The sequence below is a fragment of the Conger conger genome, chromosome 13 (assembly GCF_963514075.1).
Source record: "Conger conger chromosome 13, fConCon1.1, whole genome shotgun sequence".
NCBI classification, from domain to species: Eukaryota; Metazoa; Chordata; class Actinopteri; order Anguilliformes; family Congridae; genus Conger; species Conger conger.
In genome coordinates this window covers 12,908,099-12,935,794 of record NC_083772.1, presented here as the reverse complement: position 1 = coordinate 12,935,794, position 27,696 = coordinate 12,908,099, and the positions used below count along the sequence as shown (strand labels likewise).

At 46.0% G+C, this 27,696-nt stretch overlaps 2 protein-coding genes across 7 annotated transcripts; both read left to right on the top strand.

The window, feature by feature from the left end:
• Positions 1 to 430: 430 nt before the first annotated feature.
• ppm1na (protein phosphatase, Mg2+/Mn2+ dependent, 1Na (putative)) lies at positions 431 to 8,222 on the top strand. The gene is made up of 6 exons (XM_061217540.1): positions 431 to 833; positions 1,602 to 2,173; positions 4,822 to 4,939; positions 5,907 to 6,021; positions 6,188 to 6,278; positions 6,532 to 8,222. Exons 1-6 carry the CDS (start codon positions 431 to 433, stop codon positions 6,559 to 6,561), a joined length of 1,329 nt encoding a protein of 442 aa, XP_061073524.1. The 3' UTR covers positions 6,562 to 8,222.
• Positions 8,223 to 9,342: 1,120 nt separating this feature from the next.
• Positions 9,343 to 23,073, top strand: si:dkey-202g17.3 (4F2 cell-surface antigen heavy chain). Of its 6 annotated transcripts, none has more exons than XM_061217680.1 (11): positions 9,343 to 9,570; positions 10,672 to 10,839; positions 12,113 to 12,509; positions 13,384 to 13,548; positions 17,680 to 17,753; positions 17,943 to 18,020; positions 18,392 to 18,447; positions 21,443 to 21,638; positions 21,880 to 21,987; positions 22,183 to 22,257; positions 22,531 to 23,073. In XM_061217680.1, the coding sequence occupies exons 3-11, from the start codon at positions 12,122 to 12,124 to the stop codon at positions 22,942 to 22,944; spliced, it is 1,554 nt and encodes a 517-aa protein (XP_061073664.1). In that variant the 5' UTR covers positions 9,343 to 9,570; positions 10,672 to 10,839; positions 12,113 to 12,121; the 3' UTR covers positions 22,945 to 23,073. The 6 variants fall into 6 exon arrangements, with proteins under 6 accessions (XP_061073664.1, XP_061073662.1, XP_061073668.1 ...); XM_061217678.1 differs by having other exon boundaries at positions 10,660 to 10,839; XM_061217684.1 differs by having other exon boundaries at positions 9,343 to 9,608.
• The last annotated feature ends 4,623 nt before the right edge of the window (positions 23,074 to 27,696 follow it).

Here is a 27,696-nt window from a genome sequence, read left to right as displayed (position 1 = left end):
ATGAACTAAGCTCATTTAAAAGGCTAACATAGAGAGAGAGTGGTGGCATAAATTAGAGGGAGAGGAAGGGAGGGAGGGAGATGAAGGAGAGTGACTGAGAGAGAGAGATGGATAAGCATGTCGAGGGATAAGGGCACAGAAATAGACAGACCAATTGCAGGAGAGAAATGGAGAGCAGGTGGGGGGTGGAAGCACACTGTATACAGCGGAGAGGATAGAGACCAACACAGGACGGGGGAGAGGCTCAGTGATCGCAGGAGGATTGAGGGGCAGAGTAATGAGGGCCTTGTCTAGACCCCAGTGAACCCCGCTGTGCTGTCAACGCAACCCTACATCGGCCGCCTACACGACCGCTCCACCACGCCGCGACCTCAGCCAGCGAGGCTACCGACCGAGCCAGGAGCGAGGCAAGAGCGAGAGGAGGAGAGCCATGAGAAGGGCCAGGAGAGCCAGCAATGTGGAGGTGCCCTCCATCCTGCGGCAGCTGGCGAAGGAGACGGGCAAGCTGGTCACCTTCTTCTTCAAGGGGGAGAAGGCGGAGGGCGCGTCCGAGGACCTGCTGGACGACGACGACTCCATGGTGCTCAGCCCGTACCTGGACCGGCCCGTCCTGCAGAAGCACAGCGCCGAGGGCGAGACCAAGTGGGGCGCCAGCTACGCCCTGGCCAGCATGCAGGGCTGGAGGGTGCACATGGAGGACGCGCACACCTGCACCCCGGAGATAGAGGGGGACCTGGCCGGCTGGAGCTACTTTGCCGTGTTCGACGGGCACGCGGGCACCATGGTGGCGCAGTACTGCTCCCACCACCTCCTGGACCACATCCTCGCCACAGGTAACGCACGCGGACAGGCAAACGGACAGCCAGGCACACAGACAGACAGATGAGTGACAACCCAGATGCATACACGTATGGCAAAACATGTTTTAATACGATATATATTTTATGTCCAATAATTAAAAGTCATGTTGTGTTGTTGTCAAAAGCAACTTCCTGGTGTTCACAGTTCACATTTAATTCATGTTTTTTTTCTTTGCAACCAAGGAAATGCGTTCTAAAATATTTCCTAGCGTATAGAAGCTATTCTTTTGTCTTTCGCCAAGGTGATTTGTTTTGATAATGGGAAATACAGTATATGTAATTCACATGCCTATTCTGGCAGGTTCATTTGGTGTTACAGTTCATTGTAATTTTTCATCATTCATTTTATTTTCTAAAGATTGTATGTATTATTCCCATGCATTGTAAAACATTATATGATAAACAGTTTATTCAAGTTTGTGTGGGAGGATAATCATCTCATAAACCTAAAGCTGACTTGATTAACCATCCACATAAAATAAATTAGTTTTTTTAATTAGATTATTTTCTTAATATATACTGTAACTCAGCACCTTGCACGGGTTTTGGGTGTACAACTGTTTTCTGTATTACTGTTGCTCATAGCATGGCAATATAAAGGTGAACATGAAAACTGACAGCATTGTGGTGGTGAGCAGACCTGAGCTTTAAACAATGCTCCGTGCCTGAAGCCCTGCATGACGTAGCCCGTCCGCGGCTGAGCGAACACGCGGCGCGTGACCTCCCGCTCTCCTCCGGCAGGCGCAGTGAAAGCGCAGGAGGACCAGGACGAGGTGATGGAGGGGGTGCGGCAGGGCTTCCTGCGCATCGACAGGCGCATGCACGACCTGGCGCGGCGCGAGGGCTGGGACCGCAGCGGGTCCACGGCCGCCGCCGCGCTGCTGTCGCCCCGCCGCGTGTACTTCATCAACTGCGGCGACTCGCGCACCCTGCTCTGCCGGGACGGGCGGGTGGCCTTCTACACCGAGGACCACAAGCCCAGCAACCCGCGCGAGAAGGAGCGCATCCAGAACGCCGGCGGCTCCGTCACCCTGCAGCGCGTCAACGGCTCGCTGGCCGTCTCGCGCGCGCTCGGCGACTTCGACTTCAAGGAGGTGGAGTGGCGCGCGCAGACCGAGCAGCTGGTGTCGCCCGAGCCGGAGATCTTCGAGATGGAGCGCTCGCCGGACGACGAGTTCCTGATCCTGGCCTGCGACGGCGTGTGGGACGCCATCAGCAACGAGGAGCTCTGCGCCTTCGTGCGCAGCCGGCTGCTGGTCTGCAACGACCTGCGGGAGGTCTGCACCCAGGTCCTCGACCTCTGCCTCTACAAGGTGCGTTTCAGACCTCTGCCTCTACAAGGTGCGTTTCAGACCTCTGCCTCTACAAGGTGCATTTCAGACCTCTGCCTCTACAAGGTGCGTTTTAGACCTCTGCCTCTACAAGGTGCGTTTCAGACCTCTGCCTCTACAAGGTGCGTTTCAGACCTCTGCCTGTACAAGGTGCATTTCAGACCTCTGCCTGTACAAGGTGCGTTTAAGACCTCTGCCTCTACAAGGTGCGTTTCAGTGTGCGGTCATAGCCTCAAAGACGCTCCACTCAGGAGCAAAGACACAAGTGTCCTCGTTCCTTTTGCCACATAACTTGTGAGTGGATGTGGATTGGAAAGACCTCTTTCTCAATAACCGGGGTGATGCTGCTCTTTGTTCTGTTTTCAATACTTGCATAGCATGGATAGTGTGACACAAGGCCAGGTGTCTATAAAGGCATTACATCGATAAAGACTATAGGAACAAAACGGCAAGAAGAGGCACATGTTAAGAATAAATATCCTTTACGCCTCCAGTTGTAGAAGCACCTAATATCAAAATAGACTTCAAGGAGGTGGGAGGTTCAAATGATAACTGATTCATGATCTTGATTTATGAATGATCCATCCTAAGCAGGCAACTGTAAAGCTACTTGGCGATTTCACACAGTATTTTCTAGCCTTGTATATAAGAAATTATTTTAATAATGTCAAAACAAAAGACAGTGATGACAAAAGACAAAAGAATTATGACAAAAGACAGAAGGCTTTGTAAGACACTCATACACACACACACACACACACAGACACACACAAGTGGTCAGACCTGGAAATACAATACAATACGGTAACCAATTAAATTAGTTTAATTGGTTACCGTTGATGAAGTGTATGTAACGAAACATAGGATGTCCACCTGATTATAGCAAGATACTAATTAAGGCAATATTACATGTTCTAGGTGAGAGATATTTCTGTTCTAAGCAGCAGGATTAGGAGTTAGAGGTGCAGGACAGAGTGAGTGATCTGACACGTACCATGCAGGATTAGGGGTGAACCTGTACAGGCCAAATGGCTCCTTTACCTGTTAGGTATTTAACCTGGGGAACACCAGCTTAATCAGAGGCTGCCTCCCACCTCTTATCCACAAACTCCTGGATTTATAGATCTTATTAGCCCCATGATCTCAGACCATAGTCTGTTCCAGCATGCGAACAGATTAATCAATTCTTAAAACTGCTCCAACTACTATGACTGATATTGATATTGGGTTTCCAGAAATGTTTCTTGCAGAGACATTTTGCTTGAGGCACACCGAAACGGTGGACTGAGGCTGTGTGATCATGAACTCTATCATCACTAAACGCAATGCCAGGCAACTGGCTCATTCAGAGTCAGTGCTCAAACTGACTTGCACTTGATCACTGAACAGATCCAAAATGGCAGGAACAGAAAGAAACTCAGTCAATAATGAAAAAAATAGAAAGAATACATCAATGCTGCAACAAAAGGACAACTGCAAAAAACTTGGCAGCAATTGCTTGGCCCATCTCATCCAGGTCTTAGAATGAAACACGCTGGCTGGTGCTTAGCCAGCAGAACCAGCGTAGCTTCCCAAAAAGCAAGCACCTGAACCTCCATCGATGCCAACCGTCGGTCCGTCAGTGAGCCCTATAGTGGTCTGGGAGTCAATCTCCAAATTGCTGGCAGACACACAGCTGTGCGGATGGTGGGTGGCTTGTTGGCCACGGTAGGCTTATACCTGGGCTGGATCAGAGGAGACAAAGTGTACATCCGCCTTTTCACAGAGCTGGTTACATTTGGATCAGGACACTTGTTCTAGCTAGCTCACACACCGTGTATCAGGGTTTCGTTGGTGACACATACTGTGCTCTACAGATTTTTGCTATTAAAATGGTTTCCTTCTTTATACGCAAAACTTTCACATTTCACTAAATTCCACTCTATTCGAAACTTTTGAAGCTCTACGAACAGTGTATTCCCGCAGACATTACTGACTTACAGTGTTCGAGCACACAGGACAAACAAGATCACGAGATTAGACTGGCCTCGCCCAAGCCACCAGTAAACCTTTAACGAACTATGCCAAGCGCGCAGTGCAAGAGACAGAATACCTCACTACACAGAAATAGACAAGGGCCAAGTCAAAAAATAAACCAACTTCCACAACTATAAAAACGGAGACATGGAGATCTCTTAATGGGATTCCTGCTAAGTCACGGCACATCTCTGAGGAAGTGCTCAGCGTGTGTTAGGACTCACAAGAGCCTTCTGTGAATACTAATGACATATCACTACAGGTTCTTCAGTGTAACATTATTTTTATTCAAAAACTTTTATCTACAGTTGAGTTCCAGCAGCTTGATATTAAATCCTCCCTTGGGAATCATCCTGAGAGTGTGGTGAAATTTGCGCTAAAATGACATTCTTGACCGTTATTTTTTGCCAGTGAAGGAATAGCAATGAACGTTAAGCACTTTTATACCCATTACTTGTACTGATTTCTAGATGAGATGTGGTTTCTTAGTGAGCGTGTTATAAATTATAGTTTTAGTTTTTTTCATACCCTTAAGAAACTCTTAATGGATGTTCAGTAGAAGTGCCTGACTGATCTCAGCTCACATGAGTCTTGCTCTCTGTCTCCACCCACAGGGCAGTCTGGACAACATGAGCATCATCATAATATGCTTCCCTGGCGCCCCCCAGGTGTCGCCTGAGGCATTGCAGCGTGAGGCTGAGCTGGAGGAGGTGATTGAAGGCAAAGTTGCAGGTACTGAACACGGGGCCATCGGTTTTGCCGATTGATATGAAGTCGCCTTTCTAGTGATACCTATATTTGCACTCAAAAAAGTATTTCCCCATTGGACTCCATGTTAGTTGGAGAGCACTTAAAAATATTTCCACTCGTATATTGATGTTCAATCTATGCTACATATATATAAATATTATAAATGCATATTATAAATAAATCCAATCCAGAGGTCCAATTTTCCCCCCTAGCACATGGAAAAATATAGATGTTTTTATTTCCCAAAGAATGATCAGACATGCAATTTTTGCATCCTCATTTGGCAAATGCCCAAGCATTTTCCGCTGGTTCATGCGCAGAAGCATGTAATTACCCTGTTTTGTCTTTGTGTATGTGACAAGGCATGTGACCAAGGACACAAATGAGCATTAACTATTACACTTCCTGGTGCCCAGTGCGGTGGATTTTTTCCCCATAGGTTTCTATTGGCATTGCTGTCTTTATATATTATATCAGGGGTGTCCAATCTTATCTAGAAAGGGCCGGTGTGTGTGTGTGCAGGTTGTTGTTTTAGCACAGGACTAAGACAGCTGATTCTACTCATCAAGGTCTTGATTAAAGACCACGATTAGTTAATTAGTATGATCAGGTGTGTTACTGCTGGGTTAACAAAAACCTGCACCCACGCCGGCCCTTTTAGGGTAAGATTGGACACCTCTGTATTATATACTCTGAGGAACTGAAGGACTGGGGGAAAATGAGTGAGAGAGTGAGGGTGAATGAGGAAGTGAGTGAGTGAGAGGATGAGAGTGGGACGCTTGAGTTTGTCTCAGTAAAAGAGAATAGCAGACAGAGCCATTTCTATGTGGTTAGAATGTGAAGATTGCAGTTCATTTCACCAAAAGTTAAAAACATAAAGGGTGTGTCAATTTCTATTTTGTTTTTTTTCTTTCTGAGCTGTAACCTTGCTCTGTTTTTTTTTTTGCAGAGGCCTTGAAAATGCTGAAATCAAAAGACGAAGAGCCCGACTTGCTGTTTGTGATAAAGTACCTGACCGCAGAAAATATACCCGGGCTGCCACCGGGGGGCGGCATCTCCAGCAAGTGAGTGGGCACTCTGGGTACGGGGGCTTTGAAGCAAAAGGGAATGCCACAGTGAATGTGCACAGTAAATGAAGCACATCCATTTCCAGGGAAAGAGAAAGCTGAATCCTACTGAATGTCCAGCAAGTGGCTGCTGGACTTTTGTTTACAGTCTTTTGTTTGGCAGGAGGGACTGTATTATCTCTGCCTACCAGAAGTTGACAGTGACAAACAGACGACAAGAACAGGAACAAGAGCAAGAACAAGAACACGAGCAAGTAAGTATGGCTCACGTCTACAGTAAGCCTTCTGTGCTGGATGTCGAAAAACTAATAATGCTGACCTGCATTAGAGAGGACTGTAACACAGTCTGTAGGATAACACAGCGTAATAATGGACAGCTACAGTGCAGCCTAAATCCTATTACAGTAATTCCGGGTAAGCTTACCAACTTCTAAGCAACGGTGAAGTTATGTATAACTGACATGCTAAATTTGAGTGCTAGCACCGCTGACCTGCCTGTCATTCCAGGACACCGGCGACTCCGAGGAGTCTTGCTAGAGGTGGTTCCCATGGAAACAGAACCCTCAGCACTGCATCTCCATAGTGACGCCCACCATCTGGCAAAAAGACAAGGACTCTATTTCTGCTGGAGTCTAGCTAATGGCTGAAGAATGGAACAGAACCGAGGCAAAAATCCACTCATGGTTTACAAACCCTGCTTGAAAAGTATATACATTGAAAACACGATTATAGCACATTTCAGATAGAATGCACAGTGCCTGGGTGGACACAGATTCTCAGCACTGTGGCCTCTGTAAGAACATGAATGGACCTATTTAAGCAATGTCCAGTGGCTACCAAGTGGCTGCCAAATTTGGTCAAAGGCTTTCCCATTCATCATTCGGGCCAAATTCCTTCCACTCTAAGCATTTCCTGCAACCGTGATGAGAAACGGTATACACTCACTGAGCAGTTTATTAGGAACACCTTATTTGTGCGATTATCTAATCAGCCAATCGTGTGGCAGCAGTACAATGCATAAAATCATGCATATACAGGTCAGGAGCTTCAGTTAATGTTCACAACAACTATCAGAATGGGGAAATATTTTGGTCTGTGAAGTGACTCTGACCAAGGAATGATTGTTGGTGCCAGACAGGGTGGTTTGAGTATCACCGGGGATTTTCACACACAACAGTCTCTAGAGTTTGCAGAGAATGGTGCGAAAAACATCCAGTGAGCAGTAGTTCTGCGGGCAGAAACACCTTGTTAATAAGAGAGGTCAGACATGAAGGGCCAGACGAAGCTGACAGCAAGGTGACAGTAATGCAAATAACCACACTTAACAACAGTGGCATGCAGTAGAGCATCTCTGAACACACAACACGTAAAACCTCTAAGCGGATAGACTACAGCAGCAGAACACTTAATAAGTCTAAGAAATAAGTCTAATAAATACCTAATAAAGTGCCCACTGAGTGCATGCTCCCGTTACTCAGGGATCTGACTGAAGCTGAGGCCGCAGAAGTGTGTGCTGAAATGACTTAGCTGGACGAGTAAACAAGCAACAGTTAGAAGCCCCTGTAGCAAACAGCCGCTAGCATCATTGCTGACACGTGCACAGTGCATATTTCGCGCGGCCTCGCTAGCGAAAGTGGCTGATTGCACTAATTGCAGTCATCCATCATGGCCCGGTAGTCTGTCTGAATATATAATATCCGCTAATGGTGGCGTGGGTTAGCACAAACACTTCGCAGTCACCCTTAGCCCACTGTGACTCCTGGCTCAGCTTGACACAGCCTCAGGAATGTATGGTATCTGCGGCGCAAAGATCCCGGCACACCGCACTGTATGGGACCAGGACAAATTCCAGCTCAGACCGACTGTCGTGAATGACCCAGGAGTTCTACTCTACCCCACAAACCTACTCTGGGGGAAACCAGTGACTCATTTTTCCTGGGTCTGTTTTTTGCACGTCATTTTACTGTGCTGCCTTATTGAGCTCTTTTTTAGTTGGTGGTGACAGGGAGTTTTTGAAAAGTGTAAATATTCGAAACTGTATGTTTTAACTGTCTCAGTAAACTAATTTAACATTGTAGATAACTCTATGAACATTATATATCAAAATGAAGCCACGAAGGATAATTATTTGAAAAACATTGTTTTAATGTATTTAGTTCTTAATGGGAATGCTGTTGGAAACAAATGTAGGTTGGTAACTCGGGAATAAAAATGGCATATTTTGGGTAGTTGAACATGCTTGGACTGCATATGTGCTTCGGCTGTACGTGCTCATGCACTCATGATGCTTTAGACTGTGCAAGTGTCAAGCTTTTAACAAACAGACTAAGTTAACTTCATGAAGATGCTCCAACATACAGATGTGAGGCCAGGGCCGAGCAAGGACATTTTAAGCATCGGGGGCTCAAGCTAAAAAAGGGCACTCACCCCACCGACACACACTATTCCCACCCCGAGGTTGCCACACCGACGTCATCCATAATCACACACCATGTTCATAACATGGGACCTGTTTAAATCTTACTGAAACACATTATTCCATGATGACACCACATATTTGACGTTGTAATGCAAGCTGCAATGGCCCCAGTAATGTCTTCTGCATCATCTGTGGACTCTTTATCAGGCGAGAAATCTCTCTCTCCGAATTAGAATAATCTTTTCCTGTGGTTTCCTCCGCCCAACTGCTACTAGCTGGCCTGATCCATGAGAGGAGAAAGCTGCTCCTCTGGGCTGCCTGCTGTAGCTCCCCCTCTTTCTTTTCCTCAAGCCTTTCGTTCCTGGGAAGATTATCAGAATTCATCACTGACATGTTTATCCCAAACACAAATTAAAAGCCTAGACCTGGACCAAAAAGTCCTGGACCTGAACTTGTTTTACCTTTCTTCATAAGTAATGATACGATTCTGCTTGATGCATAAGCCCCCTGAATTTGGGGTTTTAAAACATCCTTCTGTTTTCATGTTCTGTATCATTTTGTGCACTGCATATATTTTATAAATGAGACATATGGTACAACTACTGAACTACAGATAATGTTTTTGAGAATGACACTGAGAGGAAAAGAAACCAAAGTATTACATTATATTTAAAAAAACACACACTCTTCTATATTTGTTATATCTATGCATTGCATATGGCTGAAAAACTGAACCAGGATCAGAGAAGTGAGAAGTATTTTGCCTTTCATTGGAGACAGGTGTATTTGCCTCTTCTAGCTGTGTTTATTCTGCTTCTTATTTCCCAATCAAAATTGATTGATTGATTGATTGAAACTTTAATTTTAATAGGGAAAACACACTGCGGCATGCCCAAACAATACACTTTTAAACATCACGTTTTTAGAAAACAGGCTATAAAGAAAATGATGTTCCTTCTCACTAAACTATAAAAACGATACAAAACTGCCTGCTTCAGAAATTAATTGGAAAATTGTAAGTTGTGAATGACGGATATAACGTCGTTTTAATGATAATTAGACGAGCTTGCTTGCTCGGCAGTACCGAGGCTAGTAATGACGAAATTACGGCGTGAAGATGGCAACTGGTAAGTCCGACTTCATCAACGGATATATAACATATAAAGTAAGTAAGTAAGTAAGTAAGTGTTGTTTAATCGTGGTTTCATAATTAAAACAATGCCTACCTGAGTGATATCATTCACCGTAACCGAACTGGGGCTTGTTTTATTCGGAAGTTTTATTCGGAATGTCGGAAGATACGACGTTGATTGATTTGAGACAAAACCGTTTGGACTGGGGCGTTGAAGAGCGGAGTACTTTTAAAATTAAGGGAGTACTTTTGAAATTAAGTGTATTTTTGCGTGGATACTACTATACATTTCCCTCTTGAAATTTGATTTAATTAAATTTAATATGAAGAAAAAAATAAAATACAATTAACACCAGCCGAAAAAGCACCAGCACTTTTTGACTCTGAGGGCAAAAGGGCAGGGGCTCAAGCCCTCCTTGTTCCCTGACTGTGCACTTGCCTGATGTGAGGTTGAAAACATCTCTGCACAGGGTCAGCAGAGGTAATTATGTCATTACAATGACTCTCATTTGACCCAGCAGCCTTCTAAGGTGTACCAGGACCACTCTAACACGCCTGCAAGCAGTGGCATCAGCCTAGTCTCACAGCCTTCTTGTCACTATTGTGAGAAGTTGGCACAAATGGCGTAACACCAGGCTGCTTTCTTCAGTTTCCAAGACTTTCTGTCTTACTCAGTATTCACACTCTGAGCTGCCTGACCCCCCCCAACCCAGACACACACACACACACACACACACACACACACACACACACACACACACACACACACACACACACACACACACACACACACACACACACACACACAAATAATCTATCAAACATGTTTAAGTTCATCAATCTGCAGTATTGTGAACCTGGTCTCAGAACCCTCACATCAATCGGCTGACCACAGTGGCACAGAGGCGTTTGACCGCATTGGGAGCAAAGGCACAATATGGCGGCAACATTTTACATTGTTGCGATTCTGTTTTCCGTGGTACTGCGACCGACACAAAATGGCGGCACTCTGGTCTGAATATGCCCAGAATGTGTTAAGGGGGTGTGGCAGCAGTTAACGGCTCTGTGCTAATTGCCCTGAAAGTTGCTTCATTAGGACCGGAGCCTGATCCAGCTACTTCACTTTGACGGGGGCGAGGGGCAGAAAGCAGCCGCACCCTGAGGACCGGAGGGCGGCAGGAGTAGCGCACCGCACACCGCCTCAGACCTCGAAACGAACAGGGCAGTACATCTGACCGCAAAGACATTTCTGCAGGCTCTGCAGGTGAGTACGCCTCTGTGCTATATGGCGCTACATTTCAGAATTATATGGCTGAAATTCATGGTAAATGGTAAATGGCTGGCATTTATGTAGCGCCTTTATCCAAAGTGCTGAATGTATCCAAAATACATTCTTTAACATATTTGGGGATTTTATACCCATGCATGAATAAAGCTAGAAAAAGTAATCAAAGTAATTGCTGATAGTCCCTACTGGTAACAAACAGTACCATATTGGTAAAGTACTCGTATACCATTAATAGTAATCATTGCATGTGCTGTAAGGCTCTATGGACAATGTTATGTGGTCTATAAGCAACAAAGAAAATGATAAATCCAATATGCAGCCACTTAACAGGGTGTTGGGCCACCACATATTACCAGCGTGGATGTTTGGGGAAAACCTGTAAGTGTCAGGAATTGTACAGGAGGAATATAGCATCACTCTTCAACAAGAAAAGCCTACATAGCTATTTAACTTCTGCATAGCTATTCAGTGGAAACTCCACTGTCTCAGGTGCTCTTCCAGAAAATCTCATCTCAGGAAGATTTGCTTCACATCTGCGAACTGAGAAGACCACACTGTCTTAACTGTTTTTAGTCTTGTTATAAGACTTAATCTCTTAAATCAGTTAACCATTTTTTTTTCATCTTGTTACTTTATGATATTTTACATTTTCTATTTTGGTAGGGTGAAATGGTAAACATGCAATAAACATAATGCTATGTTTTCAGAAGTCCTGTGCCAACCTCTGTAACTGCATAAAAAAACTGAAAATATACAACCATTTTTATCTTAGATTCTTTGTGGATGATTCTGGTGGCACTTTCCCATACAGGTGCTGAACTTTCACTTCCTGTACCTCAAGCTGGGCTGTAATGAATAAGGGTCTCTCTGTCCCCCCTGTCGCTCGCAGTGAGACGAGATGCTGCTCTGCCTGTAATAAGGGTCTCTCTGTCCACCCTGTTGCTCACAGTGAGACGAGATGCCGCTCTGCCTGTAATAAGGGTCTCTCTGTCCCCCCTGTCGCTTGCAGTGGGACGAGATGCTGCTCTGCCTGTAATAAGGGTCTCTCTGTCCCCCCTGTTGCTCGCAGTGGGACGAGATGCCGCTCTGCCTGTAATAAGGGTCTCTCTGTCCCCCCTGTCGCTCGCAGTGGGACGAGATGCCGCTCTGCCTGTAATAAGGGTCTCTCTGTCCCCCCTGTCGCTCGCAGTGAGACGAGATGCCGCTCTGCCTGTAATAAGGGTCTCTCTGTCCCCCCTGTCGCTCGCAGTGAGACGAGATGCCTCTCAGGGTGGACGGAGACCCGGGTTACGGGAGCGTGACGGCCGGCGCGGCCCCCGTGCCGTCGGGCAGCCCGGGGGGCTCGGAGACGGTGCCCCTCCTCATCCCCGACACAGAGCCCCCGGAGCGGAGCCTCTCGGGGCCCCTGAGCAAGGAGGAGCTGGAGGAGGTGGCCGGGACCCCGTGGTGGAGGAAGCTCCGTGCCCGCCTGGTGCTGCTCTTCTGGCTGGGCTGGCTGGCCCTGCTGTGCGGCGCCGTGGCCATCATCGCCACCAGCCCCCGGCCCATCGCCCCGCCCCTGCAGTGGTGGCAGAGGGCGCTCTTCTACCGAATGCAGCCCGCCCTGCTGCTGTCCGCCCACGGGGACGGGCCAGGGGGCATCAACGGTGAGTCAAACCCACGGCTGGTTCTGTACGAGGAGATTGGGTTCGTACCCGTTAGTTGTTTTTTTTTTTTTTTTTTGGTATTTCCACTGTAAAGCTTCTTTGTGACAGTGTCCCTGTAAAAAGTGATGTTCAACTTTTAAAAATTGAGTTGAGGGGTGGAGTGCATTCTAGGAGCTCAGAATAAACCAGAATTACCAAATTTTAGTTCCCAGAACATTACTGGAACGTTCTGTAAATGTTCCAAATGAGTTTTCATTTTTATTTTATTTTTTAAAATCACTTACAAAAATAGTCAGTCGCTCTATCAAGACGGGATTAATTGGATAATGTTGAAGCAGAGACTGTGAATGTTCTGGTCAAGGCCTGACACAATGCTGCGTAATCTCTGGCCGGCGTTCAGCTGACGAGCCTGTGTGAACTGAGCAGCCCTTTCTCATCATCAGATATTAAGTTATCAAGTGGCAACACAAGTGCAAAATATTCAACACAGAGACTCAGGCAGTAGAAGTAGCCAGTGGAGCAGCCTGTACCCAGTGGCTAAGGTCCTTGACTGGGACCTGGAAGGTCGGTGGTTCAAACCCCAGTGTAGCAACAATAGGATCAGTGCAGCTGTTGGGCCCTTGAGCAAGGCCCTTAACCCCATATTGCTACAGGGCGATTGGCCCCTGCTAAGTCTACTTAATGTCCTTTTGGATAAAAGCATTAGCTAAATAACTGTAAAAGTGTATTTTAATGTAGAAGGTATATGGCCCAGACGATAGTTTCCTTTTCTTTCAAATGCCTTCTAATTTACACACAGCCGCTGGGTTTTTGCGCCTAGGTTTTTGACATGTGGGTGGTGTGTGTGGTTTTTTTTTTTTTTTTTTTTTGTCAGGGGTTCGGGACCGTCTGCCCTACCTGGAGTCCCTGGGGGTGGGAGCCCTGGTGCTGGAGGGACTCTTTCCCCAGGACAGCGCCCCCTCCGACCTCATGCAGTTCAATGAAACCCTGGGAACCCTGGCCCAGTTCCAGCAGCTGGTCACAGAAGGGCACAGTGCAGGTGAGCTAGCTGAAGGCGGGGGGGGGGCGTGTATATTACCCATATTCTTATCTCCGTCTTACTCACCCATATTCTCATCTCCGTCTTACTTACCCATATTCTTATCTCCATCATTCGGCCTGGGATCTCCGGAGTACGGCCTAAAGCATGACTGCTGGTGACAAGTAGTACTGCTGGTTTTTATTTCTTCCCCTCTAATCCGGTTACTTAAATCTGGGACCTGAGCTAAATCTCTGGAAACTCAAAGGCATTAGTTGATTAATTCATCAGGTACAGTAGAAATCAAAATCATCAATACTGCAGATTTGATTATCCTGGCCTAAGCTTTTGTTGTTTCTGTGGTGACTGTAATGGCAAAGTGCAGAGGATCCCTTCATTACTTATTTAGTTAACTGAAGGCTTTATTTACAGCAATTTATTTGTATCTGGTTGTATATTATTTACAGTATGTATTGATATTTAATAGTATATATTTGTGCTTATAAGGATTGGGTCAAGGATGAGGCTGCAATGGAAGTTTAGTAGCAGCACCACTATTGGTCCATGCACACTCACTATGTTGTTTACAGTAGTCAATTTAAAAAGCCCCACAGTCTTGCCACGCTGGCCTTAGCAAACGTGTGCATTTTCTCAGCACTGGAACGTGACCGCCTATGACAAGCTGAAGTGATGAATGAGATCAGAGCTTGTGGTGCCAGGTTGAGCGCTCCTCCCTATGCCTTGTTTGCAGATTCTTTGTGTCTCTTTTGCGGACAGGAGTGTAGAGGCAGATGCCACTAAAGCAGAGTTATAACATCCTGTCATCTCCTCCCTGGGAAAGGGGGGGGGGGGGAGAGAGCTGCGGCCTTTGCTGCTTTGCAAGCTCTGCGCCTCTCTTGAATTATTTGTGCCATTTCCATGTGCTACGGTGCTCGACGCTTTGCATTCACAAGCTCGCAGGCTCCCAACGGTGCAGAAACTTGTGTCCGGTTTGCTATTTTTTCCTCCAGTGGCTGTCAGAAAGTTCCTCCGTCTGTGCCCATACACCACCAAAATCATTTATCACAGCAAATGCATGATGATGCGAGTTGGTATAAATAGCAACATATTTTCACTCGCCCAATTTACATGCTTCTATGGGAGTTACCAATTCAGCAGCCCGTGCAGAGTGGGAGAGGGGTGGGGAGCCTTATTTTAGTGTTCTGCATTCATTACAAACAGCATGACTTGAGAATATTTTGCCATCATTCATGTAGCAACCCGTCAACAGAAAGTATTGGGTGGCTGTTTGCTGTATGACAGAGATACTCGGTCTCTGTTTTTGCTGGACTCTTCAAATGAAGCCATGGAGGAGGAACTGGGGAGGGCTTTCTTTTATTTTAATTCCAGGTGCTGTCTGTCAAAACCTCATTTTGTCTGACATTTCCCTCCATGTTCCTGCAACAGTCAGGCATAACTCCACTGGACTCAGTAACATGGATATTAAATTTGTTTGGGAAAGCCTAGAACAGGCCCTTGTGCTTGTTCAGTTCTCAGCATGGTTCAGGATTGCGCTTCAACATTTCAGTTTATGGTTGAGGTGTATCCTAGCATTCTGAGCATGCTTGAAATTCAACAATCCTTAACATCCTCCTTAGCCCTATAACTGTTGTAGGTTTGTTGATGTGGACAGTTCAATATAGCAGCAGCTTGAACCAGAGTCAGGCTGTGCTGGCAGTGTGATATAGTGGGTCCTTGAAAGATACGATTAGTTAGACTATTTCCTGCAGCTTAGCCCTTCATCATGATTTTTATATCTCTCATATGTGTTTCTCTGTCTGGGGGGGACACCAGCCAATCATCAATGTACTGTAGAAATATTGAACCTTTAATGTGATTTTAGTAATGGGGTCCTTCACTGGACTCCGATGTCTGTAGGGGCATGATGAGATCCCTAGGTACTCTGGTCCATTTTTGTCTATCTAATGTAAACTGAAACCAATCCTGTCTCTCTGACTGAAACCTGCAAATCCAATTAAATGGTAAATGGTTGGCATTTATATACCGCCTGTATCCAAAGCGCTGTACAATTGATGCTTCTCATTCACCCATTCAAACACACACTCACACACCGACGGCGATTGGCTGCCATGCAAGGTGCCGACCAGCTCGTCAGGAGCATTTGGGGGTTAGGTGTCTTGCTCAGGGACACTTCGACACAGCCCGGGCGGGGGATCGTACCGGCAACCCTCCGACTGCCAGATGACTGCTCTTACTGCCTGAGCCATGTCGCCCCAATTAGACACGTCTCAGACACTGAATGCACAATAATGAGGATAAATTTGTCCCAGTGTTGTAGATGGGTCAGCTAAAAACAGACCTTAATTGTTCTGCGACTTTGTTTATTCCCTGTAGTCTATGGTTAGATGTCCGGAGCCATCCGGCTTTCCCACAGACTAAACAGGAGAGTTGGTGTGGCTGGCGCATTGTCATAATATGTCTCTGCTTTTCCAAAACTTTGGCAATGTCCTTGACAGCTGCTACAGTGTCTGCTTTAATTAGGCACTGCTTTATTGGTGGGGCATAATGCCTTTTATCTTGACTGGTTATCCTCTCTGGAGGCTGCGTGATAGTTTATCAAGTACCCAGGGGGATGTTCCAGATGGTTGGTGGGGGCGGGGGTGGGGAGGGGGTGGTGGTTGTTTGTGGAATGTTCCAGATGTTCCAGTAGATAGTGTATATAACCTTAATGGTTTCATCATGACCTCCCCAATTTCAATACACACTTGCAATTTTGATAATATGTCCTTGTGCAATATAAACCCTGTGACAAGCCCCACAAAACCACAGCATGAATTCACATGGTCCCAGTCGAGCTAATTGTGAGGGGTTTTAACAGTTTTACTATACCAGCTTTTATCTCAGGTCTGATGAGATCGAACACCAAGCTTCAAGTGATAATTTAGCTCTACACATGAACCAAATATCATGTTGGTGCAGTTTAGTACGAAGATCATAATCTGTAATAATTCTTCGGAATTTCGCCAAGAGCTTTTCAGGATCAGGGTGGTCTTTCACCATCTCCCTGATCTCTTTCGCTGGCAAGTGATCATAACTCATTCAAGTTCAAATTCAGAGGAATCCTATCTTCCACACATTGCGGGGTTGAGGTTCAGCTTTAGTGAGAAGGGACACTTCCGTGTGCAATTCTTTTAGTTTGTCCTCAATGTCCTCAGCGCATTAACGTTCTCATTCGCCTCATCGAGCGCCTCGCGTGTATCAGTTCATGTGCTTTCTGCCTTTTGCAGATAACTTTGCATGGTTTTGATAGCAGCACCTTGACACGCCGTGAGAAGTACGCCTGGTACAAGTTTAAATTTCTTGTCCATACTTAGCAGTGTTATGGAGCCGTGTCTGTACAGTTTTAGTAACAACAGATGGGTTGACAGCTTCACCGTCATTTGGCCAGTCTTGTGGAACCGATAGGCTAATGTTTCTTTTAGAGGTTGACATTCTCCATCTTCATTCTTCTCAGGGCCACCGCTGGACCCTGAGCGATTCGGCTTCAACATGGTTAATGTTAATGTTGGACCCCCTCGAAAACGAGATGGCTCATCGCTAGGGGTTATCCATTAATAAATTTGAAATTTAATGTGCGTACATTTATTTGTGGGCTAGGCTCCACGTAGCCCCGATACAATGAGCTCAAAACTGGCCTAGGCGTGATACAGCATACCCCTGCAGTCACGGATGTGCATATCTATTATTCTAGAGGATTACTAACAAACACCTGAATCATTACAGCAGCCTCATTTCAGCAATGGGATTAAAACTAGTCCTTTCGTCTGAAAACTATTTTTCACTGACAACCAGAAAGCCATTGCCAAATACAACCAGGAAGGTTGTCAGAAAACATGCCTACCTTATTATGTAGTCTACCACGTTTCCACAAGTGTAGATGGAGATTTTTTAGGAAAGTGAAATGTCTTTAAAAAAACAGTTTTAATTAATACCTGACACTAGTTGTTAATTAGATAAACTGCAGATTTTCTTTTATAGAACTATACTGACCTCCATTTTCCTTTCTTCAGAGATTTTCTTTACCATTTGAGAATTATAGGTTTATTATAAACCATTTTTAAAAGTTAATATCCCAAAATGTCACTGAACCAGGTATGAAAATCCTATTGGACCTCTGCAACCTGGATTTATCAGATGGACCAGCAGAAACATCTGGGCCAGTACAGGTGAGATCAAGTAATGTACACTATCTTTGTAAGAGTTGACGTATCACTGGATTGTTATTACTTTTTGAGAATAGGATGTGGAGATGTGTTTAATTGTAAGGTGACATGGTAATGCAACTGCAATGCTAATTGGTGTCCCCTTTACTGTAATTACTGTAAGCCTACTGTAATAACATTATTTCTTCCTAGAATGCATTGCAGTTCTGGCTGGAACAGGGGGTGGCTGGATTTGGTATATGTGACACAGACGTTGCCTATTCAGAACAGGTACGCAAAATATCCAAAACGCGTGCCCCAGTGTGAGAGAAGGGTCATAGATAATCACTGAAATGGTTCATTTTGGAAGTGTAAAATAGGTCTTAAGTCAGGGGTGCCCAGTCTTATCCAAAAAGGGCCAGTTTCTGTTTTACACCAGCACCACATCACCTGACTACTAATTCACTAATCGTGGTCTTCAATTAAGACCTGGATAAGTAGAATCAGGGGTCTTAATGCTGGGCTAAAACAAAAACCTGCACCCGCACTGGCCCTTCATGGGTAAGATTAGACACCGAATGTAAACCGGTCAATTGAGCGTGTGTCAAAATGTGCCCATAGTGCAGGCAGAGGGCAGGAGTGAGCTTGCCTGTGCTTTTCAGACTCTGCAGGAGTGGAGGGCCCTAGTGCAGGATTATAACCAAGAGGACAATGAGAGGTAATTATCCTCATGACGCCTTGCTGTTTTCATGGGCCCTGTATATTTTCAGCTAGCGGGTAATTTCATTTGTAGTGTCCGCTACAGAATTCTGATATTGCTGGGAAACCATTACACTTTATATGTCTGGGACACTGGGAATATTTCTGAAATATGAAAAATTTCATGTCTATTCCTTTCTATTACCATCTTGCTACAAAATTCATATTTTGATGTTGTTGATGGCACTGGGGGGAAAGTGATGGAACTGATCGGCCAGTCTCTCTAAGAACACATTTAGTCTGCATGCCGTTTCTGTCCTGTCTTTTTCCACCTTTTGTGCTTTCTATTACCTGTATATGAGTCTCCACCTGTGACAGCTTTTTGGTTCTTCTACCTGTGTCTGTGTCCCCCTGTGTTTCTCTACCCGTTTTCTGTCTGTACATGTTACTGTGTTAACTGTCATGTCGCCTGTGTGTCTGCTTGTACCTGTGTCTGTTTTCACCTGTATCTCCACCTCATTTCTGGGTCGTAGTGGCGTGTTCTCGCTCAGGTCACTGTGTGTGTGTTTCCTGTGTGTGTTGAGAGTCATATTGGTGTGTTCTCTCTCAGGTCACTGTGTGTGTTGAGGGTCGTAGTGGTGTGTTCTCTCTCAGGTCACTGTGTGTGTTGAGGGTCGTAGTGGTGTGTTCTCTCTCAGGTCACTGTGTGTGTTGAGGGTCGTAGTGGTGTGTTCTCCCTCAGGTCACTGTGTGTGTTGAGGGTCGTAGTGGTGTGTTCTCTCTCAGGTCACTGTGTGTGTTGAGGGTAGTAGCGGTGTGTTCTCTCTCAGGTCACTGTGTGTGTGCGTTTCCTGTGTGTGTTGAGGGTCTTAGCTGTGTGTTCTCTCTCAGGTCACTGTGTGTGTTGAGGGTCTTAGCGGTGTGTTCTCTCTCAGGTCACTGTGTGTGTTGAGGGTCTTAGCGGTGTGTTCTCTCTCAGGTCACTGTGTGTGTTGAGGGTCGTAGTGGTGTGTTCTCCCTCAGGTCACTGTGTGTGTTGAGGGTCGTAGTGGTGTGTTCTCTCTCAGGTCACTGTGTGTGTTGAGGGTCTTAGCTGTGTGTTCTCTCTCAGGTCACTGTGTGTGTTGAGGGTCGTAGTGGTGTGTTCTCTCTCAGATCACTGTGTGTGTTGAGGGTCGTAGTGGTGTGTTCTCTCTCAGGTCACTGTGTGTGTTGAGGGTAGTAGCGGTGTGTTCTCTCTCAGGTCACTGTGTGTGTGTGTTTCCTGTGTGTGTTGAGGGTCTTAGCTGTGTGTTCTCTCTCAGGTCACTGTGTGTGTTGAGGGTCTTAGCGGTGTGTTCTCTCTCAGGTCACTGTGTGTGTTGAGGGTCGTAGCGGTGTGTTCTCTCTCGGGTCACTGTGTGTGTTGAGGGTCGTAGTGGTGTGTTCTCTCTCAGGTCACTGTGTGTGTGTGTGTGTTTCCTGTGTGTGTTGAGGGTCGTAGTGGTGTGTTCTCCCTCAGGTCACTGTGTGTGTTGAGGGTCGTAGTGGTGTGTTCTCTCTCAGGTCACTGTGTGTGTTGAGGGTCTTAGCTGTGTGTTCTCTCTCAGGTCACTGTGTGTGTTGAGGGTCGTAGTGGTGTGTTCTCTCTCAGGTCACTGTGTGTGTTGAGGGTCGTAGCGGTGTGTTCTCTCTCAGGTCACTGTGTGTGTTGAGGGTAGTAGCGGTGTGTTCTCTCTCAGGTCACTGTGTGTGTGTGTTTCCTGTGTGTGTTGAGGGTCGTAGTGGTGTGCTCTCTCTCAGGTCACTGTGTGTGTTGAGGGTCATGGTGGCGTTTTCTCTCTCAGGTCACTGTGTGTGTTGAGGGTCGTAGTGGTGTGTTCTCTCTCAGGTCACTGTGTGTGTTGAGGGTCGTAGCGGTGTGTTCTCCCTCAGGTCACTGTGTGTGTTGAGGGTCGTAGTGGTGTGTTCTCTCTCAGGTCACTGTGTGTGTTGAGGGTCTTAGCTGTGTGTTCTCTCTCAGGTCACTGTGTGTGTTGAGGGTCGTAGTGGTGTGTTCTCTCTCAGATCACTGTGTGTGTTGAGGGTCGTAGTGGTGTGTTCTCTCTCAGGTCACTGTGTGTGTTGAGGGTAGTAGCGGTGTGTTCTCTCTCAGGTCACTGTGTGTGTGTGTTTCCTGTGTGTGTTGAGGGTCTTAGCTGTGTGTTCTCTCTCAGGTCACTGTGTGTGTTGAGGGTCTTAGCGGTGTGTTCTCTCTCAGGTCACTGTGTGTGTTGAGGGTCGTAGCGGTGTGTTCTCTCTCGGGTCACTGTGTGTGTTGAGGGTCGTAGTGGTGTGTTCTCTCTCAGGTCACTGTGTGTGTGTGTGTGTTTCCTGTGTGTGTTGAGGGTCGTAGTGGTGTGTTCTCCCTCAGGTCACTGTGTGTGTTGAGGGTCGTAGTGGTGTGTTCTCTCTCAGGTCACTGTGTGTGTTGAGGGTCTTAGCTGTGTGTTCTCTCTCAGGTCACTGTGTGTGTTGAGGGTCGTAGTGGTGTGTTCTCTCTCAGGTCACTGTGTGTGTTGAGGGTCGTAGCGGTGTGTTCTCTCTCAGGTCACTGTGTGTGTTGAGGGTAGTAGCGGTGTGTTCTCTCTCAGGTCACTGTGTGTGTGTGTTTCCTGTGTGTGTTGAGGGTCGTAGTGGTGTGCTCTCTCTCAGGTCACTGTGTGTGTTGAGGGTCATGGTGGCGTTTTCTCTCTCAGGTCACTGTGTGTGTTGAGGGTCGTAGTGGTGTGTTCTCTCTCAGGTCACTGTGTGTGTTGAGGGTCGTAGCGGTGTGCTCTCTCTCAGGTCACTGTGTGTGTTGAGGGTCGTAGTGGCGTTTTCTCTCTCAGGTCACTGTGTGTGTTGAGGGTCTTAGCGGTGTGTTCTCTCTCAGGTCACTGTGTGTGTTGAGGGTCGTAGCGGTGTGTTCTCTCTCGGGTCACTGTGTGTGTTGAGGGTCGTAGCGGCGTGTTCTCCCTCAGGTCACTGTGTGTGTGTTTCCTGTGTGTGTTGAGGATCTTGATGGTGCGGCAGGTGTGGCAGGCTGCCTCAGAGCCCGGCGTCCCCAGCGCTGTGGTGAACAGCTCTCTGGTGCATCTGCTGATCCAGTCCCTGCTCCCCTCCTCTCCCCGCCCGCTGACCTCACTGGAGGTCGCCGTCGCCGTGGAGACCGTGCTGCTGATGCCCCAGAGACAGTGGCCGAGCTGGACAGTATGGGACTCTTGAATTTTACCATCGTGATCCCCCCCCTTATTCATTACTGGCCTCCCACCCTCCTGCCCCTCTAGAGCATTTTCTTATGTTCATTTAACAAGCATTATTAATGTAAGCATTATTTTTTTTTTCAGTGCCAGTATTCAAGTAAAGGGTCATAACTGATTAGACTTCTATTTTTCGTAGCTCAATCAATTTATGTTTAAAATGAAATGATTGTTTATTCCCATGGTCTCAGATGGGAGGGGCAGTTTCATGGGAGCTGCAGCGGATGCTTATGATCCTGTCGATGACCCTTCCTGGGACCCCCGTCATCAACTATGGTGAAGAGATCAGCCACTCACAGGTCAGCAGCCTCCGTCTGGCCACCAATCAGCTTTCGTGATCATTTATAAGCACCTAACAGGCATTCTAACTGAAACGTGTGACGGGGGAAGTCGGCTTGACTCTCAGATGGTCATTCCAAAAGGAATTAGAGATGTACATCTGTGAATACTGCGCTGTGTTGTGCTGTGTCTCTGAACCTTTTCTCTCATTGAAGAATGCCTCTACCAACGCCAGCTCAAGGCATCGGGAAGCTCTGATTGACATTGCTGATGATTTCGTGCCAAATGATGTGAGTACACTGTCAAACTGAGACGCCCGCCCTCACCTTCTGAATATAAATTTACACCTTCCACCTCCTCTTCACTTATTCCATCCCAGTCCCCGTTACCTCTCGCTCTCTTACCCCCGTTTCCTCCTTCACCTTTCTTCCTGTATTTCCATAACCCTCTCTAATTCCCTCTCAAATGTGCATCATCAGAGTAGTCATAACAAAGATCATAAATATATATATTTTAATGTATTACCTGCCTTTCTCACCCTTCTCTCCCTCTCCCTCTCTCAGAAGAAGGCCAGGCGCACAGCTCTGGCCCTGTTCCACTCGCTCAGTCACTCCCGTTCCCGCGAGGAGGTGCTCCTCTTCGGCAACTTCACCTTCCTCCCCTTCGCCAACTCCTCCTCTTCCTCCTCCCCTGCGGTCTTCACCAACTCCTCCTCTGCCGCCTCCCCCTCCTCGCCTGCTCCCGGCCTCCTGGCCTTCCTGCGCTCATGGGGCTGCGTGCACCTCCTGGTCCTGTTCAATTTGGGCCCTGACCCCCAGGAGCTGGACCCCAGCTGGGCCCCCAGCCTCCCCACAGGGGGCGTTTACGTGACCAGCACGGGTCTGGACCGCGTAGGGGCCCTGTCCCTGACAACACTGACTGTCAATCCGCAGGAGGCCATGGTCATTAAACTGTTTGAGGGTGGCAGCTATTCCTAAAACTATAGACAAAAACTGCCTGAAGACCCAGAGTCAAGAGCCCTGACTTTGGTCACAAGAAGGGCTGGATCTTGCCTCCCACAGAAACCGATATACCAGATACGTTTTCATTAAATGTAATAGCATTAAGAGGTTTTGTGTAAATGTTTTTCAAAAATAATATCGATTAAAATGTCCTGTCTCAGTATTCATGCCACCAATCTGGAAGTCCTGATGATCATGTGATTTATCAGCCTGCCAGGAGGGGGCGACAAATACCTACATAATGTACTCATTGCAGTTAAACTACACTGATGCTTGATGTGTTCATTGGCTCAAGAGCTACCATAACCCTGTCACTAGACTGTTAAAAATAGACAAACACCGCATATTATGGTACATCCGTTCATGTCAGGCATTACATTACAGGCATTTAGCAGATGCTCTTATCCTGTGCGACGTGCAAGGAAGTGCAGGCCTAACACAGTCATATCTTCATGCCATTGCACTGGGCAGAAAACAGAAACCAAAATTACCCTGGCGCATACTATTCAAATCCTGTCATATAAATACTGTGACTACTCTAAACCAATGATCGCCATCAAACAGGAAGACTCCATTCAACTCATTTGACCCTAAATGTTTGCATATGTCCTGTAGGGTACATATTGTATTCTCCTCCCCTCTGTGCGACTCTCAATGCCGTGTCTCTATACAGTGCATTTACACACCCTCTTGTCTCCTTCTACCACTTGTAGAGTGGTTATTAAATATTTTAAGGGCATGAAAAAGTGAACATATAGGTAGGTAGAAAAGGGCAGAAGAACCTAGAACTGATGTCGCCATTTGGTTTTTTTAGACGGCAGCAGTGCCGTGAGTGAGGCTTAATGCTTCAGTGACCACGGCACATTTGACTGTGTGGTTACTGCACAGGAAACGCTGTGAAATCGCACTCTTCAGGGGCGGCCCTGATGGCTGGCTGGAGCACCCCCCAGTCCTGAACGTACCCAGCGCGCCCCGCTCGACAGGACTACCGCCAACCCTTCCCCTCCCGTCGGCCGCCGGTTTAATCCCAGCCCCAGAGCTCCTCCATCCGAAATCCGACTCAATGCCTGGACCCTTTCTGACACGCACTGCGCAGGAAACGCACACAGCGCAGCCTGCTTCTGCGTCCTGCTGGGGGTTCACGCTCACCAACGCGCTTCTGAGAACCTAACCACGGGTGCACCGAGCTCCACCAAACGCCTCCAATCTTCAACCACAACCTTCTCTCTCATGAACTGAGATCCATTTCAGTAGAGTAGAACCAGCCTTTGTGCGTGCAAGCCTAACAAAACAACAAGGCACAATGGCATTGTCAATATAATACTCCTCTCACGTTACTTAAGATGCTATACAGTCATTCCAATACATGAGAAATTGCCTACAGTTACAGTATCAGATGCACTGCACACAGCTATTGTAAATTCAGTCATATTATTTTCCGGGGGGCCAGTAGTCAGTACTAAGAGCGCAGCACCAACTGCAAAGTTGCATTAGGTTCCTCAATAAAGTAGCATTGCATAGTGTTACATAACTTAACTTAAAAAGTGATTGTCAAATTTCCCCATTTGAGAGAAAACTACTTAATTTATTGAGCAAAAGGGTTCTAGTTGCTGCTGGACTCTCCTCAAGCAGTATTTGCTCATTTTCAAGAAAATTTTCATGTTTTTAATCTCACAAATGCACATTACGAGTTTAACGCTGCCTTGGTTTACCCATTGGCCGTCTGCCAGCTGTTTCTGTAGCTAACTAGTCTTGTGCTGAGGCTCAACGTCATACTTCTGTCTAGCGGGAGGTCGAAATATCACCACTTCTATTTCTGGCTGCTCCAAAATTACTGCCATTATGTAATTTAATGGATATACCTGTGTATTTAAATTGAAATTAATGAGCTAATGACTATTTCTGGATTAAAGTGATCCACTAACACCTACAAGCGTCTTGTATTGAAATTGCGCATGTCTATTGACTGTTGACAATTTGATTCTTGGAAGTTCCCTGCTTATGATGTCATGGATGAATCACACGCCACACATGATCCAGTGTGGGAACTGAAGAGAGCCAGGCAATCTGTACCACATTCGCTGCATGGGAATAACATGAAGGTTACACTTTTCATGGAATCCCACACAGTCAATAACGTCACTTATTGCAAACCGCAATCCACCCGGTCAATATTAATATTATGGTTCCTGGAGCAAGAGTTACATAGTTTCCTGCAAATATGACATGTATTGGGGGGGGACATTACAGAACATTGTGAAACATGTTCTGTAAGAAAGACGACGGCTCTGACCGCCTCAGCCGATGTGGCCCCCGGCTTGCCATAGCTCTGAGACAGAGGACGTAACGATCCATTTCACTGACCTTTACTGACAGCAACCAATCACTGATGGACACAATATTCCGTTTCCGCTCCTTTGATGTGGAAACGTCAGTCCCACAATAAGAGACAGAGTGCGTCCCTCTGAGCTCTGTGCGCTCCAGCGTGAGAGTTGTGTTGTCTGGGTAAAGAGTCTTGAAGACACTATGTATGTCAATGTCAATAAAATGACAAAATGGCCAGACTAAATGTACACTTTATGTTATTTAAGCTTTATTTCACCCCGGTTAGTCACACTGATATAATAATCAATTTCGCCAGAGCGACCGTTCCAGTTCAAAGTGTTTGTTACAAAGACAAAGGCTGTTTTAAAATGTTCTTAAAGGCTTCTTCATTTCCTTACCATGCTTCCGTTCAGCAGAAGATTATGTTTTGTGGTGACATCAGTCTGGAGTGACATTGGAACACACATATGCCCTCTAATCATATTATATTTTGATTTGACATAAATCATACTGTAAATAGATCTTTGTAACAATCCCATTATCACATACAGTATTGTGTAATGATGTATTGATTGGTTTAATATAATTATAATAATTTTTTATTAAGCTACTGATTTGCAATCATATTTCTGTTGTTACAAGGTTTTTGTTCATGTTATCACACATCCGTACAGAGTGGCTCTTTGTGATCTGTCATTGTGATTTTTATAGATTTACAAGATACATACTTAATTCCCTGCCTCATAAGTTATACTAATGCATCAATATTCTGTCATCCTTTCAATAGCTTCTTTGAAGCAAAGTATTGTGGGATTTGCTGTCCATCCATCCATTATCTTAACCCGCTTATCCTGAACAGGGTCGCAGGGGGGCTGGAGCCTATCCCAGCATACATTGGGCGAAAGGCAGGAATACACCCTGGACAGGTCGCCAGTCCATCGCAGGGCACACACACCATTCACTCACACACTCATACCTATGGGAAATTTAGACTCTCCAATCAGCCTAACCTGCATGTCTTTGGACTGTGGGAGGAAACCGGAGTACCCGGAGGAAACCCACGCAGACACGGGGAGAACCGCACAGAGAGGCCCCGGCCGACGGGGATTCGAACCCAGGACCTCCTTGCTGTGAGGCGGCAGTGCTACCCACTGCACCATCTGTGCCGCCACGATTTGCTGTCACATACAGCCAAAATAAATTGCTTTGCATCGTACCATATCCTTCACCAAAGCAAGTGAACAGAGAGACATCACACCGTATCCTACACCAAAGCAAGTGAACAGAGAAACATCATACTGTATCCTTCACCAAAGCAAGTGAACAGAGAGACATCATACTGTATCCTTCACCAAAGGAAGTGAACAGAGGCATCGTACTGTATCCTTCACCAAAGCAAGTGAACAGAGAGACATCGTACTGTATCCTTCACCAAAGGAAGTGAACAGAGAGACATCGTACTGTATCCTTCGCCAAAGGAAGTGAACAGAGAACAGAGAGACATCGTACTGTATCCTTCGCCAAAGGAAGTGAACAGAGAACAGAGAGACATCGTACTGTATCCTTCGCCAAAGGAAGTGAACAGAGAGACATCATACTGTATCCTTCACCAAAGGAAGTGAACAGAGGCATCGTACTGTATCCTTCACCAAAGCAAGTGAACAGAGAGACATCGTACTGTATCCTTCACCAAAGGAAGTGAACAGAGAGGCATCATAGCGTATCTTTCACCAAAGGAAGTGAACAGAGAACAGAGAGACATCGTACTGTATCCTTCGCCAAAGGAAGTGATCAGAGAGACATCGTACCGTATCCTAAATGTAAATGTAAATGTAAATCAGAGAGACGTCGTACCGTATCCTTCACCAAAGGAAATGAACAGAGAGGCATCATAGCGTATCTTTTCTGAGTCATGAGCCAATGAGACGTGTGGACAAGGAAGGAGAGACGGTACAGATGCAGCAGAAAATTGGAATTGAACATTCAAAGCAGCATAATTGAAACAGTCAAACTAAATGAACACAGGTTTCCTCATCTCGAGTAAACACATAAATCAGAACTAGTAGTTCTGGAAATTCACATTGAAAATGAAAGATTTACACATGATCCATATTTATATTTATTGTCAGGTCTGAAAAGGTTAGATGCTTTTTTTTACGCCTGAAAGTAAATCTTTCTCTCGACTGTTTGAAACATTGTCATCGTCTCTCATGCTTCGCCAAACGCCTGAAGATGAAGCTTCTAGATCAACTCTGTGTGACATCTCTTTTCATGCGCTCGTAAAAGAAGGCAGAATAACACTGCTAGGTATAAATAACAGTTTTTCCCACATAAACTAATCTAACCTATTTTAAGATTTTATTTATTTATTTTTTGCAGAATGCGGTTCCTAAATTGGAAAAT

Coding starts and splice junctions, on each gene's coding strand:
- ppm1na (XM_061217540.1), top strand. CDS start 431: ATGAGAAGGGCCAGGAGAGCCAGCAATGTGGAGGTGCCCTCCATCCTG. Junction 4,940..5,906: donor GATTGAAGGCAAAGTTGCAG/GTACTGAACACG, acceptor TTTTTTTTGCAG/AGGCCTTGAAAATGCTGAAA. Junction 6,022..6,187: donor GGGGGCGGCATCTCCAGCAA/GTGAGTGGGCAC, acceptor TTTGTTTGGCAG/GAGGGACTGTATTATCTCTG.
- si:dkey-202g17.3 (XM_061217680.1), top strand. CDS start 12,122: ATGCCTCTCAGGGTGGACGGAGACCCGGGTTACGGGAGCGTGACGGCC. Junction 18,448..21,442: donor AACCAAGAGGACAATGAGAG/GTAATTATCCTC, acceptor GTGTGTGTTGAG/GATCTTGATGGTGCGGCAGG. Junction 22,258..22,530: donor ATGATTTCGTGCCAAATGAT/GTGAGTACACTG, acceptor TCCCTCTCTCAG/AAGAAGGCCAGGCGCACAGC.